The sequence below is a fragment of the Heteronotia binoei genome, chromosome 4 (genome assembly GCF_032191835.1).
Source record: "Heteronotia binoei isolate CCM8104 ecotype False Entrance Well chromosome 4, APGP_CSIRO_Hbin_v1, whole genome shotgun sequence".
Taxonomy (NCBI): domain Eukaryota; kingdom Metazoa; phylum Chordata; class Lepidosauria; order Squamata; family Gekkonidae; genus Heteronotia; species Heteronotia binoei.
This window is the reverse complement of record NC_083226.1, coordinates 118,433,394-118,452,080: the sequence shown is the minus strand read 5'-3', so window position 1 is coordinate 118,452,080 and position 18,687 is coordinate 118,433,394. Positions and strand designations below refer to the sequence as shown.

The window sequence follows — 18,687 nt, the reverse complement described above, 5'->3', positions numbered from 1 at the left end:
GGGTGCCAAATTGGGCTCCCCCTCCCAGTGTTCCAGGCAAGCACCTAGTTTGCCTGCCTCCTCTGCCCAGGCGCCCGCAGCCACAGCCACCCGTCCTTTCCGGTGCCACACCCAGTCCCACCCCCCGGTGCCGAGGCATCTATCTGCCCCCCATCCTGTCGCTGCCTGCCCAATGCAAGCTCCATCCCACTCCCCAGTTACCGGACCAAGACGCCCACCCGCCCCTCCTCCTCCCTTCCCGTAATTGCCTGCCCAATGCATGCTCTGTCCCACCCCCAGGTGCCACACTGAGATGCCCACCCGCCCCCTCCTGCTCCTCCCTTCCCATTGCCGCCTGCCCAATGCACACCGCGTCAGGGCTGGCACCCTGCAAAGTTGGTTTGCCTGAGAGTGGTCCAAAAATCACTCAGTGAGCTTAACAAACTGTGATTTGAACCCAAGTCTCCCTAGTTATAGCCTAACACTAACTTCAACACCAGCATAGCTTAACAGTTTCAGTCTAAGGGCTGTGTTAGATTTCTGTTTTTCAGTCAATTTGAAGTATCATTTAATATGCTGATTTTGATTTTAAAAGCCCTGTTGGGCTAATTAATTTAGGGATTACTCTAAACTTTAACATTTATTTCAAAAATAAGTGATGTTTTATATGTATCCATTATTCAGAAGACTTAATTTAAAATCCACATTCTGCTACTACCATATACAATGAATTAATGTTAAATATATAGTTATCTATTTAATCAGTCAAAGTTGCCATTCAAAAATTTAAATTTTGCACAGATGAGATCCCAAAGAACTTTGTAATTTGCTCTGCTCACCCACTGTTGCCTTGGATGCAGGTATTCAGCCATGTGTGGTATCAAAGATGAAGAAATGGATCAGAACTGGAAAAGCATGAGTTCAAATCCCACTTTGCACTCTCTTTCCCACCCACCCAGACATCACTTGGCAAATTGCTTTGAAACTGAATTTGCAAAACTGGTTTGTATTGTGATATTGGGTGGGTAGGGGGGGTTGATCAAAAGAGAAAATAAAATGTCCCAATTTGTGTGTGCAAGTTTTAGGCAAGCCTCAAATAGTTTAGGATTTGTGTGTGTATGTGTGTGTATCTTGGCTATTAATTCTATAATGGATTCCAATCAGTTATACAGCACATGAAACAATGCAATAATCACTTAAAGCACGTAGCTATTTGCAATTATTTACCGTGAGACAATCAACTGTACACTTATATAGTGCGAAAAGGCAGAAAATGGCAACAATTAAATTAGTGCCAATTGACTGCCCTTTGTTGCAAATTTAATAGAAGTGTAAGCAAAAGGACATTTTCTAGAAAGTGTAATACATTTTATAAGATTTTAAATAAAGATTTAAATGACACCAATCTAAAAACAAGTGCACTTACCACAGTGATCTACCATAATTTCTCATTGCTATATTGTACTTATCCTTATCTTCAGAATTCTTCAGCAACAGAACTGCTCTGATAAGGAAAACATACGAAATAAGAACTCTTAATGGCTCAGTGTCAATGTCTGTTCCATAAAATGCGTTTACACACATTTCTCTGAGAACTGGTCATCCCAGTTATAAACACTACGGGTTGCATTTTGAATTTGAATTGGGAGGACAAAGGCAATTTTGCTGCTTTTTTGCACTATCTCTGACAAACAATTCCCTAACTGAAGCCATTTCCAGTTTTTTACTTCCATGTTTTGGCTTCGCATTTGGTGCTGGGGATTGGTAAACAATACATATGAGGTTATTTTGATCTCTTTCTACCTGTCCTGATATACAAGCTGCCTTGAGCTTTCAAGGATACATTAAACAAAAGCTATATAACAGAATGAAAATATGTGCTTAACACAATTATTTTCACTAAATAGAAGTGATAGAAGACAGTACAATGTGGGTTTTCTACCTCACTTCCATAACACACTCTTCTCGTACATAGTAGCTTGCCTAAGGCTCTTCCCCTAACAAAAGCAAACAGAAATCTTTTTGATAATAATTAAGTGGGCTTTAGACATCAACTAATTTGATAAAAACTTATGCCACAATATAAAATTGTTAACCTGAGGTGCCACAAGACTCTCATTTCTTTTTGCTGCAAAAGAATAACACTCCTGTGGAATTCATTCCCCAGACAACTTATCTAGTATGCCAATACTGAAGTACAGACTTTTAAAAATTATTTTGCCTTGTCCATTTTATCAGATTGTTCTGTAATAAGTCAAACCAATAAAAAGATAAACTAATGTAGATTGCTTGTTGTAAGCATGTGATAGTAGTGGATATGGCCAGATAAATATTTAGAATGGGATTAAGTTTCTTTAAAATCTGTTTAATATAGTTTACCTTTGGTATGCATCTGCTGCCTGTTTTTTCAATTGGAGATATTCATTTAAATAACCAAGCATTGTGAAGGCACATGCATCATTTTGGATTCTTTCTGCAAAAAAAATACACCACACATAAAGCAGAGTGAGAACACCCATAATTTAAACCAAACTAAAGGAAGCTCTGCAAGTGGACATTGGGTTACCATTTATGGGTACTGGTGGTGTATTTTGTATCAGCTGCAATTGTACCTATATTTCAAATTACCATGAAGCATACAACATAATGAGAAACACAAGAAATCTGTCAACTGAATCAGGAAAATATTTCAAGTGTAGGCCTTTGAACCTTATAGTGAATGTGTCCCTCACACCATTAAACTCTGTACTCTGATATTTTGGACTTAATTTGGGGCACACTTGTTTAAAGACTTTGTTATTTTAGATTGCAAAAACATAAGAACCCCCTAGATCAGACCACAGGTTCTCTTAACCTACCAACCCCTTTCCAAATAGTGGGCAGCTAGATATGTCTGGAAGCCTATGTAAAACAGGAATGTAGTACCTTTCCCTATTGTCTGCCCTTAGCATGTGATATTCAGATGCATGCTGTTCTAAACAGGGAGGGGTCCACTAACAGCCACTGAAAGATCTATTCCCCATGAGTCTGTCTAGCTCTTTTAAAGCTTCTAAAGACAATGGATATCACAATGTACAGTTAAACAATATTGTACATCTGTTTTGAACATACAGTTGATCAATTTCTTGGGGTGATTCCAAATTCTAGTTTTGGTAGAGGGAGAAAACATCTTTAGATAAAATTCATATCTTTATGAACTTCTATGCTGCTCCCATTTATAATCTTGAGAAACTGAACTCTCTATATTTTCATGGGAATGAAACAAAATATACAGAATGGTTATTAAAACCAACAGAAGTACACAGAATAGTTGTAAGTTACCTGTGTATTTGGTCAGAGCGACTTGTGCTGCAACAATTCCATCCATCTGAAGAATATTGTACCTATACAATTCAGTGTTTCTATTGGTTTTATCTTGCAGAGTTGAACACACCCAATAAGCATAGCCTTTTGCTCCTTCAGTCTGATTGAAAATAAAAATATAGTCAATATCTGCACAATTTAAGAAATCAGATATTTTAAATCCTAGTGTAAGCATATAGTTCTCCAGACTATTTACACCACTTCTGAATCAACACTGTGGCCGTTTTCCCACTTAGCGTTTGCTCCCCTTATTCCGCGGCGCAATTATCTCCGGATCATTTTTCTCGTTTTCCCACTAGTGACTCTTTGCGGAGTCGCCCTCCCTGAAGCCCCGGCTCAAATCGTTTTCCCACTGGCGTTTTCCCAGTGGCATCGACTTGAGTTCGATGCCCTGTCAATCATTTTTTTTTTAAACGCCATTCTAGTTGCGTAATTACGTAACAACGTAACAACGCGACAACGTAATAGAGAATCCCCTTTTTCGCGGGCAAACCATCACGTGACGGTTCTGTTTTAATACTGGCCGCAGCAGCGTCCTCCACACTGCCTCGTATCGTCAGAAGCATTCACAATGGAGAATCCTGATGACGAGACTATGGCGCTGCTTTATTCAGCAGTGGAGCTTCTGATTTTGTGTCTCTACGCCGGGCGCCAAGTCCTCCGCACCGGAGAAAAACTCCTCGCTCATGGACTTGGATCACCGAAACCTCAGGTCGCCTCTAGGAAGTCGGACGCCCGGCTTCGGCTGATTAGAGGTGGCAGTCGCCGCCAGGAACGTAGATGGCACTACCTTGCCGGTATCCGGTTCTCGCCCAGGTATTGGGTGTTCCCCCGTGAACTCGGCTGGTGGGAGAACTTTGTGCTTGTGTACTGGGGCGACGAGCAATGGCTGGATAACTTCCGGATGACCAGAGGGACCTTTATGGAGATTTATGCCGCTTTGAAGGACAAGCTGGAAAGGCAAACCACACGGATGAGGTCTCCGGTCCACCCTGAGAAGCGGCTCGCGGTAGCGCTATGGTACCTCGCTACCGGAAGCGCCTATCGGGAAGTCGGTACGCAGTTCGGGATCGGCGTTACCACCGTCCATGGGATTGTGATGGAGGTCTGCGAAGCCATCGAGAAACGTTTGTTTTCAAAGGTCGTGTGCCTCGGTGACGACATCGGAACGGTGTGTATATATTTTTTTCTTTTTTCCCTAGTTTTGCGTTATAACGTGACATCGATATATCGGACCATGATGTGATTCTCTATTGCTAACACAGTGGAAGTTGAAATATCCCTGATCCATTGTACTACATTTCTCTACAGATTATGGATGGTTTCGGTAAACTCGGTATGCCGCATACGGTGGCTGCTCTTGATGGATCGCATATCCCGATACGGGCGCCTGGGGGCAGATCGGAGGAGTTCTGCAACCGGAAGATGTTCTGCTCCGTGATCCTCCAAGGCACGGTTGATCACACAGGACGCTTCGTGGATGCAGAGTTTGGCCACAGCGGAAAGACCAACGATGCCTTTGTTTTCGCGAACAGCCATCTCTGCTCTGGCAATGATGCAGGGCTCTGGGTTCCGGGGAACCCCAGGGTGACTTTGGGAAATGTAACCATACCAGCGCTTGTATTGGGCGACGGAGCGTACCCCCTTAGACCGTGGCTGATGTCCCCGTACAGGACACCCGTCGGGCCCGTGCAGAAGCACTTTAACAAGAAACACGCCAGGGCCAGGAACGTGGTGGAGCGTGCTTTCGGGAGGCTTAAGGCTCGCTGGCGTGTCCTGCTAACGCGAATGAACGCTCAGTACCGGAGTATTTTCTCCATCGTGACCGCATCTGTGACTCTGCACAATATTTGTGAGGGAAAGGGACATGCGGTCACGCTGGACATTCCAGATAAGGAGATAACACTCCTCCCAGACCCAGAAGAACCAGACTTCAGGGTTATAAACAGGAGGCAGTTAGAGAGTGGGAGGATTGTGCGGGATGCTGTCGCAGAATATATTTTGCTACAGTTAAACCCCACCCCCCAACCTTATTTTGTTTTCCACTTTTACAAAATGGCTTCTGAAAGGAGGACTCAGGAACTGCTACTTGCAAAGAATGCTAGCATTTTGGCTAATTAATATTTGAATTTCATCTAAATAGCTGCCTAGACTGATTAATTATGACAGCAGTCATGTTTTTAGAAGATCCATATAATTTACCTAATGAGATGACAATGAAAACATGGGACTTTTGGGGCCATATCCAACTTGTAACTTAACAACTGTGATGAGTACTTGCATGCATGCTGAGTTCAGTGGTGTGCCTGAAGAGGTCCATGGTTTCATAGCTGCCTACTGTTTCTGCAATGAGAGCCTGTTAAAAAAGCAAAGATAAAAATAAAGCTCTTTGATTTGTGATGTATCTTGCACTTGGCCATTGCCAAGCTACTTTTCACTACATGCTGTTTAGGCACCATCAGTTAAGTTCAAATATGTCAAAGCTTAGTTTCAGCCCTAATTAGAATTAGTACCCGTAGAGCCAAAAACATACTCACAGACTGGTACTCTGAGCATTCAGAATTTGGATGAAGCAGCACTGGCAAAATTTAGAATCACCACTATAATAGTTAGCTCCCAAGTAGGGATATGCAACAACAACAAAAAAATTAATTCAGGTCCATTGGAACCCGAAAAATATTGTCAGTCTCCATTATACCCCCTAAGGGGACCATCCTCATAGGGTATAATACAGAATTTCACTTGCTGAGTCATGCTGTGGTGACAGCATGACTCGGCAAGTGAACTGAAGGCATTTAAGCTTTAAATGCCTTCTAGCTGTGCTGAATAAAAGCAGAATAATACCAGGTGGTTTTTTTTTTTTGGTATGGCTATTTTGGTAGCCAAATCAGATTGTCTAATCTGTATTTGACTGAATAAATACCTGAAAAATACAAGTTTGGCATATATTGAGAACACAACCTAATATCAAGGCATCCTGGCAGCCTTTTAGCTCTTATGAGTCAAGATTTCCTTGGAATAAGAGGATGCATAGATGGTTCCTTCTGCCCCTTGACACCACAGCTAAGCAAACTGATAGTAACAGACTGCATGTGAGTTGCAATATGGCAAACTTACCTTCATACTGCATACAGCTGCCTGTACGCTGAAAGTGACTCACTGTCATGGGTGCTGGGGACCCTGCAGAAGAAGCTGAGCCTGCAGAAGAAACTGTGCCCCTGCCACCTGCACCAGTGCCCCTGCCTCCTACTGGAGAAGATCCAAGCCCCCCTCTGCCTCGCCCTCTCGGGTGGCTCGTGTGCGTGACCGCCTTCGTCAGGACCTCAGGGATCGGAGGAGGGCGGCACGCTCACGAGCAAGACACTCCTAAGCCCTGAGTTCTAAAAGGATCCTGGCCCCTCTAGGAGTGAGGATGCTTGAGTCTCAGCAGGATCCTGGCCGCCCTCTGAGTCAGCACTTAGCCCAAATGGGCAACAGACAGCAGAGGGCTATATAGCTGTGGGCTTTGGGAGAAGGCTCTGTGGAAGCAACTAGTCACTTACCTGACGTTCTAGCATCTACTTCGGCTTCTGACTTTGGCTTCTGGACCCCCTGACTTCGGCTTGACTTCTGGACCCCCTGACTTCGGCTTCTGAACTTCTGACCTGCGATACCTGGACTGTGATTTGGTTTTGGCGCTTTGAACCCTCTTTGCTCACCAGCTACAGACCTTGGACTGCCCCTGGACTTCGCCTGGCCTGGCCCCAGCTCGTGACACTCACCATGACATGAAAACAACACTAAATTCAAACATTTTGAAGGCTTCAGCATTTAAAGAGATGGCTACAAGAAAAACTGGTGATTACAACAAACTAGAGTTTACAGAAATGGAAAAAGAGAAGGAATAGCTGTATTTTTAATGGCCAAAGTGTTCAGCAACCCTGTGCTTATATGTTTTACAGTGCCATTCTAATCAGGGCTGAAGTCAATAGGTTTGGAAGGGTAGAACTATACTTAAGATTTCTAGAATAGCATGAATTTTACGGTAATAGGAACTTAATGCCAGTCAAGTGCTGTCCAATCCTGTAGGCATATACATACATGTCTAAAATAGGTTAGTTTAGATCTTACCTGCCCAATCCAACATGTCAGATAGGAGGGCTCCAGGGACTGGGCTACTTTGAAGGCTTCATGTGCTTGCTGAAAGACAACACACCACCTTTAACATGTTGGCAGAATTATGGTGGCTAAGAATGCGACTAAATAATTATGCAAGATAAAAATAACTGTTCCTTCTCATGCTCCAACCTGACAAGGAAAGCAGGCTGTGATTATCAAACTACAGTAAAAGCTTTGTTATCTAAGCAATCCAAAGGAATGAAGGTCGTTGGTTAATCAAATATGCGTAATACTCTGGTTTATTTTTCTGTCCTGCTCCTTGCCCACAGGAATCCTCAGTAACCAAACCTCACCCCATGGCAGCAACTGCCCCTTCACCTGGTGGGACTCTTCCTGAGCCATGGCGATATCCTATGCAACAGACAGAAAAGTGTGCCAGCTGCCCAGGAACAACCTGGCAGAGCTAGCCACCAACAGGCAGGCTGAGGAAAAAGGAAGCACCTGAGGATGAGGTCAGGCTGGCTAGCACAAAGGGAATGGCGTGCAGGTATGTTTATCAGCAAACAGGTTGTTGATTTTAGCCTGATCCTAAGGCAAGTGAGGGAATTTGTCCATTACTAATGGGGGGGGGGATTTGTCCATTACTAATGGGGGGAGGATTTGTCTATTACTAATAGAGAGAATAATGGCTACAAGCCCCTTGCCCACATAATGGAGTATGCTTTAATTGCAAATAGATCAACTATCCAAACCACGAGACTGCCATATTCTGGTTGGGAATTATTTGCTTTGAAAGCATCTGCCCTTTGCATGTGATACATTGCTCTCTGACTTGCAAATGGGTCAGCCTCTGCACAAACTAGTGATCCTGCTTTAGGACAGGGCATTAGACTACATACCATTTTGGTCTGCTCCTAGTCAAATTCTGTGAACTGATGACAGCTTTCAGAGAGATGGTTTGAACAATGGCAAGAATTACCATTATCAGAGGAGGTGTCTTCTGATGGGAGTAGTCTGGTTAAGGAAACCAACTATGTTTCTAACGTAAAAACGAGGAGCCCTCAAATAATCTTCTCTTGAAACATGAAATCCAGAAACTAACACTGGTTTCCACCAAAGAGGAGAAGCAACAACAATTAACAAGGGAACAACTTTTCTCAAATCAATTTTATAGCTTGTATGCCTGTGAAATTAAGGAGGCAGACTGAATTTCTTAGCACAGAAGGCTATCAACCCTGATTTTATCTTCATCATTTGATTAGCTGTGTAGATATTTGTAATGAATAATCTTTGTATTTTTAATGAGTCTAGTAGCACCAACAGAGACCAAAAAGATTTTGAGGGCATAAGCTTTTGAGAGTCAAAGGCCCCTACAACAGGCAAGGATAAAGAGAGCTTTGATTCTTGAAAGCTTATACCTTGAAAATTTTGTTGGTCTCTAAGGTACTATTAGAACTTCTACTGCAGACCAATACAGCTGCCCTCTCAGCCTCTGTATGTGTTAGCTCCTTCTCTACTAGACAACCCCTTTTGACACTGCAACTCAGTCATCTTCCCATTTTGGTTCAAACTTTCAGTGTAATATCTTCTTCAAACACATGTGCCCTTCCCTATTCACATTCTATACTCCAAGAGTATGAAAAATAAAATACCAATTACACAGAATTAACACATTAAACCTTGGCAGTCTGCTACTTTTAGGCAATACTGAGCCACAGGATAAAGTCAACACCAAAGGTAACAAAGATCCAAAAACTCTGTTAAAAAGCCAAGTCTCCACTCCACACAAAAAAATAATGCTGAAGAAGATGGCACCCTATTTGAGGAATATCTGCCGAATGCCAAAAGGCCTCATCACACATCCCAACTCATCGTACTTCAGATTACTAAAAGAGATCCAGTAGGACCACAGTAATTCAGTTTGTAAGGGTACTAAGGTATGAATTACTATAACTAGATCAGTCTTTCTAGGAAAGGATGCAGCCTAGAAAAGGGCTGCAGGCAACTGCTGCAGTCTGACACTACAAATACAGCAAAGGGTCCAACAGCACCCACTAGACACCTTTATATGCTCGAATTCCTTGTCCAAGAATGCAACATTAAGCACTGGTCAATACTTTTTGAAATCATACTGCACTTTTTGAGAAAGATAGCACAGAAAAATCCATTTACCTCTATATTGCCACTTGTTAAGTACAAGACTCCTAAATTGGTCCAGGCAACAACATTCTAGACAAAAGAAAGGTTACAAACATAAATGAAACACTCCCAAAGTCTCATTTTAAATAGATATAGCTATCTAAACTACTTACAATTTGTTCTGCTTGAATAGATTTAATGAAGGAATGTTGTGCAAGGGCATAGTTTCCAATGCCTGAAAGAGACAGATTTAAGTGTCACATAATTTGCAACTGCCATTGTAACTCTTAACACTGAAATAGAGGTTCAACATTCAAAAGATTCACTTTGAAATATACCTTTGCAAGAGGCCACAACACCCAAGGCATTCCAGTAACGATCGTTTTTACTTTCTAGTCTCACAGCTTTTTTAAGGCACTGGAAAAGACAGAGCATGCCGTGATGTAACTCTGCAAATGACGTATTCTTATTTGAGCTTAACAAGGAACTTATTTGTAAAAAAGGACTGCCAAAGAGCTTTTGAAAAAGTCACCTGTACAGATTTTTCTAATAGTTCACTGATCTCATTTTTGTTGCCTCCTGTTGCTGTAAGGTGCTGTGCTTGATGGTAGTAATTTATCCCAAGATCACACCACATGTTTTGTGAGGACATCAGTTTCAATCCTCTGCCATAACACCTAACATAACACAATAGTACAAAGCAAGACATTTAGATTAGCAAAATGTATTGGAAAGGCAGCCAACTCACTAAACCTGAAGATGATTTCAAAAGGCTGCTCTGTTTATAGCCTCCTGTTTCTGCAGGCAAATGACTTCTATATGGGAGAACATAGTGCAGTGAGAAGTAAGTAACGAGATGGAACACAGCATGGATATGAAAAAACTCGAGAACTTCTATTCAAGAACTGTGAAACCACAATCCAAACTAGCATTGATAAAATGGGCAATTATAGCCATCAAGATGTTTTAAGCTGTGTAGGACCGTGTGCAGACCCTGACTTTCCTTTCCAGCTCATATTGCTTTACACTTTTGTTTTCTTTGGCACATCTTATCAATCTCTTGAAACTCTGCCCCCTGCTTACCCAAGTCTTGCACTGTTACAGTTAAGTTTCCAGACTGTAATAATGCTAGCTGATGCACACAACTTTAAGTTTATATTACTTTATTACCCAGTGTGCTTCCAAGGCCTAGTATGCATGGCAGCCATTGCCCCTTTCGTCATGGTGAAACAGACTGGTTACTGGCATGAGAATTTGTCTGAATTTGAGACTGGGAGTTGAACTAACAGCTGCTAATATTCGAAGATATTGAGGAACATGGTATTGTATTTCTATGTACTTTGGTAATGGGAAGGTGCATTTTGGAAAATCTCTTTCCAAGTGAAAAACTGCAAGTTTGCCAAACACTATTTCACCCCATCCATTTTTCAGATAATATCACTCCTGCCTGTTACCAGTAACAATGATGAAGAGAAGGTAACCAGACAAATTTGCAAAGTTGTTGGTCAAAGTATAGGACGGGGGTGGCCAAACTGAGGCTCCAGAGCCACATGTGGCTCTTTCACACATATTGTGTGGCTCTCAAAGCCCCCACCAGCTGCCTTGCAGTAGGCATTTCAAGTTGCTTTCTTTTAACCTCTCCTTCCCCCTCCTATCTTCCTTCAGCTCACAAACATCTGATGTTTATTCTATGTGGCTCTTACATTAAGCAAGTCTGGCCACCCCTGATTTAGGATATATATTACCTTCCTCCCAGACTAAGCAGATCACTCTTCTTTAACATATATTTGTCAACATTTTGACCAATAAGGAATCCTAAAACTTTCACATTCACTTTGGATGGGGAAATCACACAAATACAACTGCAGGCATCTCCAAGCAGTTTCCAAAGGCAAGATACATCAGGACAATGTTTTGCTGCTCTGCAAAACAAAAGCAAAATTTAATATAAACAGAGTTCATTTATCTTTTATCCAACACCTTTTCCATAAAAGCACAATAACTGGAATGTTCCAATTAACATTTAAATAAATCTCTCTTTACGTACATAAATGCAACCAAAATACTATGCAAGGATTAAAGCTTGTGGTGATGCTCCCTTTCTGCTATACCCAACAAGCCTGTCATTAACAGCAAGGCAATATTGGTTTCAATGAGACCTAGGAGAGCTTAGTTCTTCCTGGACTACAGCCCACATTTCTTTTTAATTTTATCATCTTATAATATGTTTATGTTTATTTGATTTATATCCCGCCCTCCTCACCAAAGCAAGGCATCTTGGATACATAAATAGGATAAATAGGATATTCAATATGCTTTCCCTGTTTTTTTTTGTTTAAAACAATTTTATTAATTAGCAATATATTGTTATAGTAATCTTTAAGAAAAATTAAAAATACAGAATAAAAACAATACATCGCTTTCCCCCCCTTCTTTTCACCTCCCGTTTTCTTGACCCCTGCCGGTGTTTACTTAAAATTAAAAGAAAACAAGGTAACTTAACAAATCAAGAATCTCCATTTTAGAACCTTATAACAATACGGAAGAAATAAAAACAAAAAATAAGAAAAGTTAACTCTATAAGTTCATCTTCATTTTTCAAGAGAAAAATTTTCCCTTTATAAACTTTAGTCCAGTATTCCACCCCATTCAGCTTTTATCAAAAATCACTAAATGTCCCCTTACTTTCCATTGTTTTTCAATGCAATTTTGAAATTTCTCCCATTCCTTCCTGAACTTCTCCAAATCATAGTCTTTTAGGATTCTTGTAAGTTTGTCCATTTCACTCCATGACATAACTTTTAAAATCCAATCCCATTTTTCTGGTATTTTATCTTGCTTCCATAGCTGTCCTTGCAGCTGAAAGCAGATACCACACCATCGTTCTATCTTGTTTCAGAAAACTTTCCATTTGTAATCCCAACAAAAAAATGTCTGGAGACCTCTTGATGTCATAACCTAAAATTTTTGACATTTCTTTCTGAATCATTTGCCAAATTTGTTTTGCTTTTTCACGTCCACCACATAGGGTAGAAAGATCCTTCATGTTTTTTACATTTCCAACATCTGCCTGACACCTGATTATTCATTTTTGCCAGTTTCTTAGGTGTCATGTACCATCTATAAAGCATCAATTTCCAATGTTTTTTCAAATTGTTTTCTTAAGATCTTTCCCTCCATGTCTTTTAAAATAAATTTTACTACCACATATCTTGGTAGTTTGTTTTTCTTGGCAAAGAATGAATTGACCCTGTATAAGTAATCATAAAGATAACTAGATTCCTCAGGTTCTATTTCCAAAAACTCAACAATAGTGCTTATTATATATGTCTTTAAGTCATCTCCTTCATTCTCAGGTACTCCTCGCAGACATATCTGGTTTTCCATTAACTTACAGTCTTGCAGAACTACTTTCTCCTGCAATTTATTAATCATGGAATCTTGATCCTTCACCTTATTTTCAACCACATGTATTTTATTTAATGCTGCTTGTGAATCTTTTCTGAGATCCTCAATTTCTTTTTTAATTTCTGTCTTTACCACCTCTGCATTTGTTTTAATATCTTTTTTTAGTTCTTTAATTAATTGCTTCTTATTGTCCATTATTAGATCTTTCATCACTTTGACCAATCTTGCCTCTATAACATCCAATTGATCTTGTATTTTAGGCATTATACCTTCCTCAAGTGAACCAGTCTGTGCACGTGTCTGTTTTGATGCCGGCTTGTGATTGGACATTACTATTTCTCCACTACCAAAATAGGCTTTTAAGTTGATCTCACCAAAATCAAACTTATAGATTAGGAGATGCTCTTTTCAATAAACCCAAAATCGCCATTCTCAGGGCTTCCTAACTCAAGATATAATTTTTTAAAGTTTTAAAAATACACAAAATGGCGTCTGCGATTTTTCAAGACCTTTTGAAAGTTTTTTTCCTTTTTCACCAAAAAGCCACCAAAATCAGTTCCAATATTATAATCCAATATGTTTCACTTTGTAATCTTGTTATCTGCCATCTCCACTAATTTTCAAAGTCTTATTCTCTTTTCTTGAATATTTAAATTTTTTGACTTTCCTTTAATGGCCACCGCAATTTCTCTATGGTTTTCAAGTCTTAGTGAAGGCCAGGAAGTTTAAAAGTTTCCTTCTTCTAATGGCTCCTTCCTGCTTTTCTTGCCACGAAGTCACGTTTCGATGGCTGAGAGATCTTGCGATACTTGTATGACGCCACTTCCTGTAACGTCTTCCAGTTCAGCAACTCAGTGACGATGGGGGGTCTTTGCAGAAACCACAAGTATTCCAAACAATAGTTGTTTTTCGTCTTTTAACTTTGCTTCTTAAATGCCAAAAGTCCCGAAATTATCCCCTTCTCTTCTTTACAACTTTAGAGTAATGTAGTTAATTCCAAATCTTAATCTTTATCTCAGATAAAATTGATTTTAGTCCTGGAATGATAGATAAAGATCTTCTTACCTTGCAGCCCAATATATCCTTGTTAACACCGTTCTGATCAGCGATAGATGTTTAGATGTTAGCATAGTCCATAGAAAGCTTGAAACATGATGAATTTAAGTCAAATTAATGACCACGGATGTCCACTGTAGACGCTGGAATGCAATTCTTCGCCAGGGACCCTTCAAAGCCCATAAGGAACCCCACTGGGACTCCTCATAAACCAAAGTAAATCCCCACAGAATTTCCCTGAGCACGTCTTGGCCTTTTCCCTCACTGAGAAAAGTAGGTAGCCGGCGTTGAGGTTGCCTTCTCTACCCAGAACAGAGGCTCCGGTCCGCTCCTCTTTGTGAGAAGCATCTCAACTTGCCATGTTCCAACTCCGGAAGTCGCTTTCCCTGTTTTCTTCGAGGCAGTTTGAGTGAGACACAGCCCATGTCTGAGTGAGATGCAGCCCATGCTTCTGACAATCAAATCCACAGGATTTGCACACAGGATTTATTATTCTTTTTTGTCTCAGTGACTCCCATTTTCATTACTGAACTGAGTGGGAAACAGCTTGTACAGAAACAAATGCTTTGTTTGTTCTACAGCAGTGGCTCCCAACCTTTTTGGCACCAATGACCAGTTTCATGGAAGACAATTTTTCCATGGACCGGGGGGGGGGGGGTGTTGGAGTTTTTGCCGCCCCAGGCTGCCCCCCCATCCATGCCCCCCATGGGGGTCTTTAAATGAGGGGTAGGCAAAGGTTGCTGCCCCTTCTGCCCGCCCAGGACCCGGGCAGATGAAAGAAGTGGTGCTTCACAGTGAGGCCATGCTGCCTCTTTTGTCCACCCAGGTCCCAGGCAGGTGGAAGGGGTGGCAGGGCTGCTTTGCCTCGCTCCATGGCCCAGTTGTTAACAGGCTATGGACTGGTACCAGTCCATGGCCTGGGGGTTGGGGACCCCTGTTCTACAGGATTTTTATGAATGATTTCAAAACCTATTTTGTTGATTAAAATAAAAAAACTAATAATTTAAAATCTTAATCCATATCTTAAATTGGCAACATGAAATATATGTGTGTGTACACTGATATAAAATAAATACTAACCGTGCTAAAAAGCTAAGAGATTGTTCTATGTAATCCAGAGCTTTGCCATCCAGATAGTCAGCAAGAGCACTCTTTGCCATCATGAGATAGCACTCACCCAGACCTGAAGAGAAAACAACCTGTTAGTTAGAGTGCGGTAAGGCTACAACAGGTTGGATCCAGAAGTGCCCTTCCATATGTGGAAGGCATTGTGCACTCACTGAAGATCTGTTTTATACTCAGTACTAGAACAATGCCAAAAAACTGAAGTTCAGTCCAAACCTTCCACTTGAACAAGAGACTGTGCAACCTTTTGCAAATACAGTAGCATCAGAACTACAGAATAGCATTGTATGCAAGTTATTGAACATATATTCATGGAACAGTGACAGCAACTATTGGCCTTCCATTTATAGATCTTCAGGCCCAGCCCCTTAAATTAATTATATGCCTTCCACAGCTGCTAACAGATTAAAAGAAATTCATATTTCATTCTGCAGAAAAAACACTTCCAATTAATGATATTATAAATATATTTAATTTCTTATGTACAAATTGGAAAGTCATTTGGAGTACTGTGTGCAATTCAGGTCACCACACCTCAAAAAAGATATAGCACTGGAAAAAGTCTAGAAAAGGGCAACTAGAATGATTAAAGGGTTGGAACACTTTCCCTATGAAGAAAGGTTAAAATGCTTGGGGCTCTTTAGCTTGGAGAAATGTCGACTGAGGGGTGACATGATAGAAGTTTACAAGATTATGCATGGGATAGAGAAGGCAGAGAAAGAAGTACTTTTCTCTCTTTCTCACAATACAAGAACTTGTGGACACTCAATGAAATTGCTGAGCAATCAGGTTAGAACAGATAAAAGAAAGTACTTCACCCAAAGGGTGATTAACACATGGAATTCACTGCCGCAGGAGACAGTGGCAGCTACAAGCATAGACAGCTTCAAGAGGGGATTGGATAAACATACGGAGCATATCAGCTACAACAAATTGATGGAACTCTCTGTGTAGGGCAGTGATGCTCTGTATTCTTTGTGTTTGGAGGGGGGGGGGGGGCAACAGTGGGAGGGCTTCTAGTGTCCTGGCCTCACTGATGGACCTCCTGATGGCACTTGTTTTGGGGTTTTTTGGCCGCTGTGTTACACAGAGTGTTGGAGTAGATGGGCCACTGGCCTGATCAAACATGGCTTCTCTTATGTTCTTATGCAATACTGACACATTTAACATCACATATACTTTCAAGTTATTGCCAAACTACTGAATGCAGTAAAGAATTGGGGGATGAAGTAATTTATTTTTATCCCAATTCAAAGCAGAGGCACATGGGGAAAGGGATGTTGCTACCAGGGGAATACTGTGCACCAAGTAATACAAATGCAAGGAGAAGGGAAGGAGTTGGCAAGCAAACAAATAATTTTCTTAGGCTGCAACCTTTCCCCATTTAGCAAGAATACACAGAAGAAATTATTTCTGAAAGCAATTTATTCATCCCAACCCCATATTTAAGGACTGTAGGAAGTTGATGTACAGTTGAATCATAGGACATTTAAACACAATGTTCCTCTTCAGATCTCAAAAATAAGCTAGCTGTTCATCTGATTGCCAATTGCCTATAAATCTAATGCATTTTGCTACATTTAAAAGCAGTTTCAAGGGGAGAATGATTAGAATTTAAGCATGGAATGATGCTAATATAGACATAATTCTGCTATGACCAATATATAATGCATTTCACAACCATGAAAAAAATGCATACCTTTCAGTGCAGGGACATAATCTTTTGATTTCTTTAGGATATGCTGATATTCTGTTATAGCATTTTTATATTTTCCTAAAATCTGCTCAATAGCTGCAGCCTTATAAATACTGTATATAGTCTTGGGATTCAGTTCTTGAGCTTTTCGGAAAGACTTTAGTGCTGTTGTGTAGCCTCCTCTGCTCAGATATGCATCTCCTAGAGATTCCCAGCAGTTGGAATCCTTTGGATCAGCTCGTAGAGCTGCCTGCAAACTTCATACAATTAAAAAACAATTAATAAAAATGAGGAGTCTCCACTATAACAGCTATGCTTTTCAGACTTTGTTTAGAATCTTTAATCAGATTGCCATTATCAGAGTCTCAGTCGCAGACCCAAGAAAAATGCCCATAATACAACAAAAGTGCTAGCTTTAACTTTGTGAATAGTTTCTATTCTAGACAATAGAAACTATTCCCAAATAGCGAATATTATTTAAAATACTTGCATCCTGTCTTTCTTCCTGAAGGGTTCAACATACCTCACAAAATACCACCTGATCATAATCAAAACACAAACCTGAAAATCCCAACATTAATGCAGTACTTAATCTACCCCCCATTAAAGAACTTACCCTATACCACAAATTTCTATTCACTGCCTTACATCTTTTTCTGAAGGACAGCAATGAAGAAGAAACCCATCTTATCTTTACCAGACCATTTCACAACTGTGAAGCTCCAACAGAAAAGGCTTGAGCAAGGGAGGAATGTATTATTATTATTAGTTTATTTATATTCCACCCATTCCCCCATTTGGGGGCTCAGATAGGAGTACATCAAAATAGTAATAAAATCACAATAAAATTACAGTAATATCATAATAAAATCGTAATTGCAACATAAAATTGTAATTTCAACAGGATGGTCCAGCAAGTTGATATAGCAGAATAACATGTCAGAATGGTACTATAGAATGGCAGAATGGTACTACAGAATAGCACAAGAACAGTATCACAGTACCGTGGTACAGTAGGGGAGGAGGGGAAGGCCAACCGATCTAATAAACAGATGCCCGCCGCCTCATCCAAAAACCTGGCAGAACAGCTCCGTTTTATAGACCCTGCGAAAGGCTAACAATCCAGGTAGGGCCTGGATCTCCATAGGGATCTGATTCCAGCAGGTCGGGGCCAGAATTGAAAAGGTCCTGGCAATGGTAGAGGCAAGATGGGCATCCCTTGGGCCGGGGATTGTCAAAAGATCTTGGGAGGCCGAGCGAAGCAACCTCCAGAGCATATATGGGAAGAGACGGTCCTGTAGGTATGCTGGTCTCAGGCTGCACAAGGCTTTGAAAGTCAAAACTAACACCTTGAATCGGACCCGGTACTCTACAGGCAGCCAATGTGGGCTGCAGAGCGCTGGCCATATGCTCATCTGTACAGGTGATGCAGTCAGCAGGCGAGCTGCCGCATTCTGTACCAGCTGCAGTTTCCGTATCAGTTTCAAGGGCAAGCCAGCGTAGAGCAAGTTACAGTAATCCAGCCTAGAAGTAACCATTGCATGGGTCACTGTAGCCAGATTTTGGGAGGAGAGATATGGTGCTAGCTGCCTGATCTGCCATAGATGGTAAAAGGCAGACCCAGCAGCTGCTGTGACCTGGGCCTCCACAGAAAGGGAGGCGTCCAGAATCACTCCCAGACTCTTCACCTGTTGGGCTGGTACCAAAACGGCATCGCCCAAGGTTGGGAGCTGGATGCATGAACCCACCCCTCCTCGACTCAGGTACAGGACCTCTGTCTTGGTTGGGCGAAGGAGGGATAAAAGAGGGGAACTGCAGCCAAC

At 41.2% G+C, this 18,687-nt stretch overlaps 1 protein-coding gene across 1 annotated transcript in view; it reads right to left on the bottom strand.

The window, feature by feature from the left end:
- Positions 1-18,687, bottom strand: part of SKIC3 (SKI3 subunit of superkiller complex) — a 91,362-nt gene that overhangs the window by 25,825 nt on the left and 46,850 nt on the right. Inside the window, exons 17-28 of the mRNA XM_060235678.1 lie at positions 16,868-17,121; positions 15,124-15,226; positions 11,325-11,501; positions 10,112-10,256; positions 9,918-9,996; positions 9,753-9,814; positions 9,613-9,669; positions 7,453-7,521; positions 5,624-5,698; positions 3,301-3,442; positions 2,359-2,452; positions 1,406-1,483 (exon numbers count right to left, since the gene is read on the bottom strand). Coding sequence (XP_060091661.1) covers positions 1,406-1,483; positions 2,359-2,452; positions 3,301-3,442; positions 5,624-5,698; positions 7,453-7,521; positions 9,613-9,669; positions 9,753-9,814; positions 9,918-9,996; positions 10,112-10,256; positions 11,325-11,501; positions 15,124-15,226; positions 16,868-17,121 — 1,335 coding nt within the window. The remainder of the gene's footprint in view (positions 1-1,405; positions 1,484-2,358; positions 2,453-3,300; positions 3,443-5,623; positions 5,699-7,452; positions 7,522-9,612; positions 9,670-9,752; positions 9,815-9,917; positions 9,997-10,111; positions 10,257-11,324; positions 11,502-15,123; positions 15,227-16,867; positions 17,122-18,687) is intronic.